At 37.7% G+C, this 10,575-nt stretch overlaps 1 protein-coding gene across 1 annotated transcript in view; it reads right to left on the bottom strand.

Moving 5' to 3' along the window:
- Nucleotides 1-7,572: 7,572 nt before the first annotated feature.
- The window catches only part of LOC141509759 (uncharacterized), a 36,283-nt gene continuing 33,280 nt past the window's right edge, over nucleotides 7,573-10,575 (bottom strand). Inside the window, exon 6 of the mRNA XM_074219529.1 lies at nucleotides 7,573-9,558. Within this exon, the coding sequence (XP_074075630.1) occupies nucleotides 7,661-9,558 (1,898 nt within the window). The 3' untranslated portion in view covers nucleotides 7,573-7,660. The remainder of the gene's footprint in view (nucleotides 9,559-10,575) is intronic.

Here is a 10,575-nt window from a genome sequence, read left to right as displayed (position 1 = left end):
AGGTCAGGGGGAGAACTGAAGTTATAGCCACTGGAGGGTTCTCAAAGAGTAAGATCATTTTCAGCAGTTAGGTGTTTCAGTGTTAGAGGTGTCTCAGCTCTGGCTTGGAGGGGGAAAGGAGTGCATAGTTTGGATCCAGGACAAAGCATCCCTTACACTGTAGGACTAGAGGTGAAAATAAGAATTTTAAAATTTTTTTTTATTTGAGGCAATGGGGTTAAGTGACTTGGCCAAGGTCACATAGCTAGGCAATTATTAAGTGTTTGAGTACTCAAGTACTCCTGACTCCAGGGCCAGTGCTCTATTGACTTCACTACCTACCTGCCCTGAATTATTTATTTTTTTTTTATGAACAGGCAAGGGAGAAAGAACCCAACTACAGACAGTACTATGGGAATAGAGAAGAACAGAGTTCATCTTCAGAGGAAGGTGCTGAAAGAAAACAAGCCTCCCCCATCCCAAAGAGTAATATAAAATGGCTACCTGCTCAATAAGAATTCATAGAACTCAAAAAAGACTTTAAAAATCAAATTAAAGGGCCGCTAGGTGGCGCAGTGGATAGAGCACTGGCTTTGGAATCAGGAGTACCTGAGTTCAAATCCGACCTCAGACACTTAATAATTACCTAGCCGTGTGGCCTTGGCCAAGCCACTTAACCCCATTGCCTTGCAAAAAACTAAAAAAAAAATAAAATTAAGAGACATTGAGGAAAACTAAAAAAGAAAAGTACAATCTAAGAAAATTAAGAAAATTATTAAAAGGGAGAGTACAGCAACTGGAAAATGATATCCATAATCTTACAGAAGAAAATGACTCTTTGAAAATTAAAATGGGGCAAGAGAAAACCAGTGAAGTTTTAAGACGCAAAGAAATAATAGAACAAAATATAAAGAATGAAAAAAATAGAAGAGAAGGTGAAACAAGAAAAACAACAGATTTGAGGACAGATCAAGAAAACATGAATAATCGAACTACTTGAAAACTATGATAAAAAAGAATCTTAATATAATACAAGAAATAACTAAAGAAAATTGTCATGACGTATTAGAACAAGGGGGAAAGTAGAAATAGAAAATATTCATCAATCACCACCTGAAAAAGAGTCCTAGGAGGAAAACTGATAGGAATTCCAAAAATTTCAGGCTAAAGAGAGAATATTAAGATCAACAGGAAAAAACAATTTAAATATGGCAGTACCATAATTAGAATTACACAAAATCTAGCAGTAGTTACTTTAAAAAATCATACTCAGCAAAGTTAAATACAATCTTGAATGGGAAAAGGACATTCAACAAATTGTCATTTTCAGGATTTTTTGCAAGAAAGATGTGAACTTAAATAAAGAGGGCACAATGTACATACATTTATATATGACTATAAAAGCCTAAATTCAAAAAAGAAATAAGAGAAAGGTTAGGGAGGGTAATGAGTTAGAGGGTAAAGGAATAGGATAAGAAGGTATATAGAAAGATTTGGAGAGCAATGGGGTGGGGGTTATAGAAGGAAATATAAAGGAGGGATTCTATGAAGGGCAGATTACACACACACACACACACACACACACACACTTCCATGCTTATAAGCATCCCACGGGAATTGAGAGGGGGAAAAATAAGTAAACTGATATCAGATAAATAATAGCAGAAAACCTACAAGGAAGCAAGCAAAAGAGGGGCAATTTTGAACATGTGTAATATTTAGTATTTAGGCTTTCTTGAAATTGAAATTTATTGTTTTACATTATGGTTCCTCTCATGTTTTAGTGATCAAATGACAATTTTTTATTTTGTAAAATAAAAAATAAATTAAAATTTAATCAAGAAAAAAATAAATGAAAGCTCTAAAGGAAAAATGGGGAAAAATTAGAAAGAAAATAAACATTTTGAAAAAAGAGAATCAAAAACTTAACCTAGAAACGAATTGCCTGAAAATTAGAATAGACCAACTAAAAGTGAATGATTCTATGAGATAAAAAATATTTAAACAAAGTCAAAAGACTAAAGAAAATGTAAAGTAACTCATAGCAAATCAATTCACCTAGAAAGCAGGTGAGAGAAAATGTAAACATAATTGAATTAACTAATATCCTTAATTAAAAAAGGAAAAAAATGAGCTTAATCATCTTATTTAAAAAATAAAAAATGACCTAGATGACTTAAGTAGAAGGCAAAATGGAAACAGAAAGAATACACCATCACATTCTTGAGAAAAAATAAGAAAAAGACCCTAAACATATATATGAAAATGTTTACAGCAACTCTTTGATAGTGGCAAAGAACTAAGGGGAGGGGTGCTCACACTTGGTGAATACCTAAGCAAATTGTGGAATATGAATTTAATGGAATATTATTATGTTTTAAGGAAGCAAGAAAAAGATGGTTTCATAGGAGAGCTTTCCTACAACACCTGGATGGCTTCAGAGCAAAGTGAGAAGAACCAGGAGAACAATGGTTACTACAGTATCAATATTGTAAAAAATAAGCATTTCTGAATGACTTGACTTTTGCTCAACTAAGTAATCATCTATGACTAGAAGACTGATGATGCCAATCTAATGACAGAGATAATGAATATGTAGAATGGCAGAATTAGAAACATAATGTGGGAATTTGTGCTTAGCTATTCTTTTTTTTTTTTTTTTTAAAGTTTTTGCAAGGCACCCGGGTTAAGTGGCTTGCCCAAGGCCACACAGCTAGGTCATTATTAAGTGTATGAGGCCGGATTTGAACTCAGGTAGTCCTGACTCCAGGGCTGGTTCTCTATCCACTGTGCCACCTAGCCGCCCCTATGCTTAGCTACTCTTATATGATACAGGGCTCCTTCCTTTCCTCCCTCCCTCCTTTCATTCCTTCCTTTTACTTTCTTTTTTCTTTCTATCTCACTTTCTTTCCTTCCTTCCTTTCTGCCTCTCTTTCCCTTCCTTCCTTCCCAATGGGTGAGGGGAGGTAGAAGGGAGAAAATGCTTGATAATATTTTTAAATAATAGAAATAGATGGATGCTAAACTAGTTGAATGGTTGGAATCAAAGGGTATTCTTTAATGGTTTAAGGAGCATTTGGCAATAGGTCTCCTGTAGAGTGGCCCAGACCCTGTGTTTTATCAATGACTTAGATTCTAGACGTTTATCAATGACTTGGATGCTAGACACAAAAATGACAGTTACAGCAGATTTGCAGATGACATTAAGCTGGCAGAGCTAGCCAAAATACTGTGAAAATATCTTGACACATTTGACAAAAAGCTGAATCTAGTAAAATCAAATTCTTGGGAATAAATGTAAAATTTTCAATAGGGATAAAACCTGCCATTTCAGTCAAATGAATTCACAAATACTAAGCTTGAAAACTCTGGCTTACACAGCACTTTGAGAAAGATCTGATTTTGGTGGATTTCAAACTGAATATGAAGGTAAATGTGATGTAGTGTTACCTTGGACTCCATTAAGAAAGGTATAAATTTAGAGAATAAGGTGACAATCCATGACCTCAACCCTTTTCAGACCACATCTGGAGTAGTAAGTTCAGTTTAGGGTGTCAGTCTTTAAGAAGGAGTCTACTGAGAGAAGTTGTGTATGGCCCTAAGTACTTGTGAGGTACTTATGACAAAATGTTTTTTCTATTTACTCATATGTATTAATCTCAAAACAGGTCAGCATTGAATGTCAAAATTAGTAAACAAAAAAATGACTTTTCTTATTAAAGATGTGGCATGCACAAATATCCTGACCCTTGTGATGTTACTAATGTTCATTGTGTCATGATCCTAAATTATAACCAAAAAAGGATGGATCTGTTTTATTCAGCACTTGATGTCTGACATTAAACAGACATCTGCTCTGACATTTTTGACATTACCTAGATAGGAGACACTTGGTCATAAAAAATAAAAATTCAAAGTAAAAATGAAATAAATTTAAAATACGATGCTTTTGATTTTTGTGTTTAACAAATAACAAGAACAGTGAGGTTTTAAATTCTCTACATCTTTTGTTCAATTGTGAAATGGCAAAGATGGAATCCATTGCTTCCCCGCCCCCCACATGAAGCATGCAAGCTAAGGTAATTTATGATGAAAAGATGAGCTCTTTAATTGAAGCCTAATCAGCGTCCCTAATCAGTGCAAACATTTCTATTGATTTACTCAACCTTGACATGTGGGAAATATGTGAGAACCTTTAGATATGAGCTGCACCCTGGACCTCCAAAAGAGAGATCTGCCAGAGACTGGAACCAAAAAATGGGGAAAGACAGAGTCAGAGACAGAAAGTATAAAGAGCAGAGTGGTCCTGGGCAGAGTAAGATGAGAAAATATGTCCATCAAGCATGTCCATCAAAATGGTCCTTTGGACCATCTGCTCCATTCTATCTGATGCCAGAAATGATTGCTGTGGAGATAGTGGCTGGACCTTTCAATCTGAAAAATGGTGGCAGTAGAAAGAAATGAGAGAGAGCAAAAGTATCCACACCTCCAGATCCTAGGGGCAGTTGTGGGGAGTCAGGGGGTCAACCTCTTGGTGACAGAGGTGACAACCAAGGAGAGAAGAACTACTTGGCTCCAAGAAGTAGCAACACCCTGACCAGGGATACAAATTGTATCAAGAAAAAGATTGCGTTGGGGAGGCTAGGTGGCACAGTGGAAAGAGCACCAGCCCTGGAGTCAGGAGGACCTGAGTTCAAATCTGGCTGCAGACACTTAATAATGACCTAGCTGTGTGGCCTTGGGCAAGCCACTTAACCCCACTGCCTTGCAAAAACCTAAAAAATTCTTGAATTTGTCTTCTTATAGAGTGATGAGTCTTGGAAACCAGACTTCAAGGAAGAGAAGGGGCATGGGAATGCCTAGGCAATGTCTCTTAGAGAACAAGAATAAGACCTTGAACCATGTGGTGAGGGAGCAAACCTGGTCTTCCATCTATTACTGAATTATTTTGGATTACATAGGCCTAATGGGAAGGAGCTTGCCTTTTGGGTAGCCCCCTAGTGCCCAGTTTCTTCTAGGGAGCCCCAAACACTTGAGGTAATATTCTAAATCTAAGGTACCATGTGTCACAAGGATCACATAAATTTTGGTGGATTTGTCTGGGAATATCTTCTTTTTAGGCCTTTCCTATTTGCATCAGTCAGGATAGATCCCTTTAAAATCATAACACATGTGTATTGGTGGGCAGGATTTTTTCTTTGCTATTTATGATTTTTTTCTATATGGATCTACACACACACACACACACACACACACACACACATATATATATTTAAATTTTAAAATATATAAGAAGTGAAATTTCATCTTAGATTTTCTTAATCATTTTAATTTTTTTCTGGCGTTCATAACAACCTTTACTAGCTCTAAAGCAGTTAGGAATCCAATTATGTGTTATGATTGTAAATGACAAGGCCACCCTGTTATTGGAGGTCTGGACCCTCATTTTAAGTGTGTCTAAATACTATGCCTTGAGAATCTTACAAGCTATGTCACTCTGGAAAAGTACTCTGTTGTATTCCCTGCTGCTCTGTTGGACATTATGTAGCCTTCCCAGATGCCCAGGTAGCCAGAACTGGGAAACTGGGTAATGTAGTTGGGAGTCACCCTTGTTTGATTTTCATGGAATGTAAATTTGTTATTAGGGAGTAGTGAGTCGAGGGTATTATTCTGAAAATCTCAGGCTAATTAACAAAAATGATTTTTATTTTGGACTCCTAACCTATGTATAAAACAAATATTATCATTGGTGGGTTGGGTCCTGGTATTTTGGGATTATTTTACTGGTGTGAATCAAGAGAGGCTCCTTAGTGCAGTCAAGGGATGATGTCAGATTTGAGGCAGTGCCAACTCTGACCCTGCGCAAGTTTGCCGGACAACTCTTAATTTGTAGGGAAGGCAATGTGCTGCACTGGCAAAGAGAGTGTTTCCTCTTCTGCCAGTGAAATCACAGGCCTGATCCCTAGCCCATGACTGTGTCAGGTTACCTCAGATATGAGGTGTACCATGGCCCTGCCCTCCAGAGGCCTAGAGAGAGAGCAAGGATAACTAGAGATGTCAGATCTGAAAAGTCTCTGACATGTCAAAGGTCAAATTTATCCAATAGCAGCCCAGCCTTCTGGAAAGGAAGGGGTTTATTGGGAGGTTTTGGATCACATGGCCTTTACTGGTGTCTGGAAAGTGTGATGGGTGATACCTACAAGAAATACTCCCCTTCCCCTCCCCATCCAAACCACAGGGTATGGGTTCAAATCTTGCTACAGACACTAAGTAGCTGAGACCCTGGGCAAGTGACTTAATCCCCCTGCCTCCATTTCCTCAACTGTAAAGCAGGCAAATAATAGTATTTATGTCACAAAGTTATGTAAACCTCAAATGAAACCATATTTGTAGAACAATTAGTTTAGCAATAGTAGGTGTTTTATCAACACACTTGGTTTCCTCTTTGCCTTACCACAACTGTTGTCCTCAGGAATGTCAGATTCTCCAGGGCAGCTTCTCAACTCATATCACTTCTACCTCTATGATGCTCTTCCATAACACATCCAAGGGTTACATTGTCCCCATCCTAGCTTCTCTGATGAAAATATGAGAATATTTGGGGATGATTCATAAAGATGGGACTATTTGTACCAGCCAACATCTACCAAGTGAAATGCATGTGAATAAAGGTTTCATAGGCAGTGGAGTCAAAAATATATCTATTTAAGGCTTATTAATTATCTATATATTTTATTTATTCCCGCACACAAACATGTCATCTAACCTTGGAAACCAAAATTTCAGTGATTTCTCTTTTTGTTTTCAAGAAAGCACAGTGTTTGAGGAAATTTTATTCCACTTTATATGTTTCCCTTTGACAGTGCCATTGATTTCCTGCTTGTCTTTTCCCACCCTTCCACCCTCACAGAACCCTCCCTTGAAACAACGAAAAAAAAGTTCAGCCAAGAGAATGTTAAGCCCGGACTGTGTTTGACAACACATGCAACATTCCATGTCTGCAGTTTCTCACCTTTCAAACAAAAGGGAAGTATGTATCATCATATATTGTCTGGAACCAAGATTGCTTATTGTATTTAATCCGAGTTCAGCTACCTTTTAGGGTGGCTTCCATATATCTCATGGTAATCATGTTGTATGTTATTACCTGAATCTTGTGTGGTCTGCATCGGTTCATATGAGTAACAGAATCATAGATTTAGATCTGCAAGTGACCTTGGAGGTCCATATTTCTCAAAGGTCTTAATTAAATTTTAGCCCTATGCATTTCCTATTCAGGAATATGTATATCAAAAACCTCTAGGGCAGACGTGTATTACAGGAAAGAGAAAACTACTTTTCTTTCTTGGTTTCATGTATCAAATTGTTCTCTTGAATCTTATTGAATGTAAGCTTCTTGAGAGCAGGGATGGCTTCATTTTTTGCATTTGTATTTCCAGCATGTGGAACAGAATGGGTGCTTAATAAATATTTTTTTATTAGTCAATAAATGATAAATAAGACTAAAGTTTTAAATATTCTGTTATTTTTTTTTTTTGAAATCTATGGTGAGGAATAAACTACACTTGAAGGCCATCTAATGCTCATTACTTTTAGACCATTTCTATCTCGATATGAATTCTATGATATTGAATGATTATACATCTGCACTGATGAGCCACCTTTTTTATGAGCTTTATTTTTAAGGTTTCTCTCCAGTATGAATTTTCTGATGTTGAATACACTGTATCTTCTGGATGAAGCCTTTCCCACATTCATCACATTTGTAGGGTTTCTCCCCAGTATGTGTTTTCTGATGCCGGGTAAGAGACATACTCTGGCTAAATACTTTCCCACATTCACTACATTTAAAGGGTTTTTCCCCAGTATGAGTTCTCTGATGTCTTGTAAGGAATATATTTTGGCTAAATGCTTTGCCACATTCGTTACATTTATAGGGTTTTTCTCCAGTATGAATTCTCTGATGCAAAGTAAGGCTACAGCTATGACTAAAGGCCTTTCCACATTCCCTACATGTATAGGGTTTTTCTCCAGTATGAGTTCTTTTATGAGAAATTAGTGCTGAACACTGTCTGAAGGTCTTCCCACATTCATCACATTTATAGGGTTTCTCTCCAGTATGAGTTCTCTGATGCTGGGTTAAGTAAACTTTCTGTTTGAATGCTTTTCCACATTCATCACATTTATAGGGTTTTTCTCCAGTATGAATTCTCTGATGATGAGTAAGACCAGCGCAGTGAGTGAAAGCTTTCCCACATTCATTACATTTATAAGGTTTCTCTCCAGTATGAATTCTCTGATGCTGAGTGACCTGGTTTGTGTGGCGGAAAGCCTTCCCACAAACATTACATTTGCAAGGTTTCTCTCCAGTATGAATTCTCTGATGTAAAGCAAGGACTGCAGTATCATTAAAGGATTTTCCACATTCACCACATATGTGGGGCTTCTCCCCAGTGTGAATCCGCTGATGTCGAGTAAGATATAGACTCCGGCCAAACGCTTTTCCACATTCACTGCATTTATAGGGTTTTTCTCCAGCGTGGCTTCTCTGATGTTGAGTGAGACTTCCCTGCTGTGTGAAGGTTTGCCCACATTCATTGCATTCATAGGGTTTCTCCCCAGTATGTATCTTCTGATGCCGAATGAGGTATTGACTCAGGCTGAAGGCTTTGCCACACTCGCTACATTTATAACGTTTCTCAGTAGTGTGAATTTGCTGGTGCTGAATAAGGTACTGACTGAGGCTGAAGGCTTTACCACACTCATTACAATGATAAGGTTTTTCTGCAGTATGAATTCTCTGATGTACATTGAGTGATGAGCTGTCACTGAAGCATTTCCCACAATGATTACATTTAAACGGTTTCTCTTCACTATGCAGAGTTTTGTGACGGATGAGGTGAATTTTCTGTCTGAAGGCTTTCCCACATTCATTACAATTATAGGGTTTCTCTCCAGTGTGAATTCTCTGGTGCTGAATAAGGTGCATGCTCTGTCTGAAGAATTTTCCACATTCACCACATTTATAGACTTTGTGTCCAGCATGATTTATCTGAGGTTGGATAAGATGCTTCTTTTGTTGGAAAGTTTTTCCAAATTCATCAAAATCAGAGATTTTCTCTACAGAAGGTATTCTATTATATTGAGTAAGGTGTGAATTGGAATTGGAAGCTTTACTGTGTTCATATTTATAAGCTTTCGATCCTGGGGAAATTCTATTATTTTTTATTAGTTCTGAATACTGTTTAAAGTTGTTTCCATCTGAATCATATTGATGGAGACTCTTTTTTGTAACGATATTCTGCTGTGCAACAAGAAATGACATTTGTCCCAAATTCCTTCTGAAATTACCTGCTTGACTTCTCATCTCATTGGGTATTTTCTTGGGGATGATGGTTACTTCCCTTGACTCTTTCTCTTGGTTACTGCATTGTTTCTTGAACTTCCCATCATAGCTCCATACTTGTCCCAATGTACAATTCCAGGGAACATCACTCTCTAGTTTTTCGGGCAATGAAGCTTCCATATACATGCCCCATTTTGAAATGGCCTCCTTGGTCTCAAGCTTCATCTCCCAATCTGAAAGAAGAAAAATTAAAATTAAAAAAAATATGTATAATTTTGTGTGTGTGTGTGTGTGTGTGTGTGTGTGTGTGTGTGTGTGTTCCCTTTCTAGAAGCAAGTCCTCACTTTTAAATAGACACTTATTAAGAGCTAATGAGACCAGTGAGGAATGGTGAACAATAAGCTCTTAGGCATGTGGGGGATGTCAAAATCTGTGAAGGGACATCAACAGGAAACCCTGCAAATAAAATGAACATGGGACAGTGCACTGGCTTTATTCAGTCACTAGAGAAATTCTCTGATTATAAAGATGAAGGCAGGCCTCCTGCCTTCGGTCGTAGAGAAGCCACCTTCTTGGATGGAGCCCTGCATTAGGTATTTCCTTTGGTGGATTCTATAAGACCTGGGTTTCTGAGTTGCTTTTTCTGTTCCATTCTGGAAGTTACCAGTATTTAAGTCTGTGCCTGGCACAACATATTTGCAGATCTAAAGGATAAAACACATACTGAAGATTCAAAATTTCCAAAGTACCAAAAGGACAAAGACTGAGGAGAGGTCAATCCGGAAAGATGGGGAAGGGAATACTTGACAAGAGTCGCTGATGTTAGGTAGTACATTGATAGACCAAAGGATCGAGGATTTAAAATTGGCACAATCTGTGGAGGTCACTGAGCTCGATCCCCTCATCTTACATATGAGGAAATATAGGCCAAGGTTCATCAGTCAGTTAATCAACAAACATGTATGAAGTGCCTACTATGTACAAAACAAAGAAAGGCAAGGAGCTTCTGTGACTTATCTTGGGTAAGGGAACTAGCTCCAATCAAAAGTGGGACACGAATTCAGGTTCTCCTGACTCCAACTCTCATTGTGCCTCCTCTTAATAAGGATAATGCAAACTATCAAAGGATCAAGAGCGATTAATGGAGGTATGAAGGTGCTTTGGGGTTAAAACACAGATCCTCACCCTTTCTCTCCTAGTCACTTGTAACAGGCTACTTGGTCTTGCCATCCCTTTCAAGCTTTGAAAGC

Source organism: Macrotis lagotis, chromosome 1 (genome assembly GCF_037893015.1).
Source record: "Macrotis lagotis isolate mMagLag1 chromosome 1, bilby.v1.9.chrom.fasta, whole genome shotgun sequence".
NCBI lineage: Eukaryota > Metazoa > Chordata > Mammalia > Peramelemorphia > Peramelidae > Macrotis > Macrotis lagotis.
The sequence above is the reverse complement of the archived record's forward strand: the minus strand, read 5'-3'. Positions and strand labels throughout refer to the sequence as shown.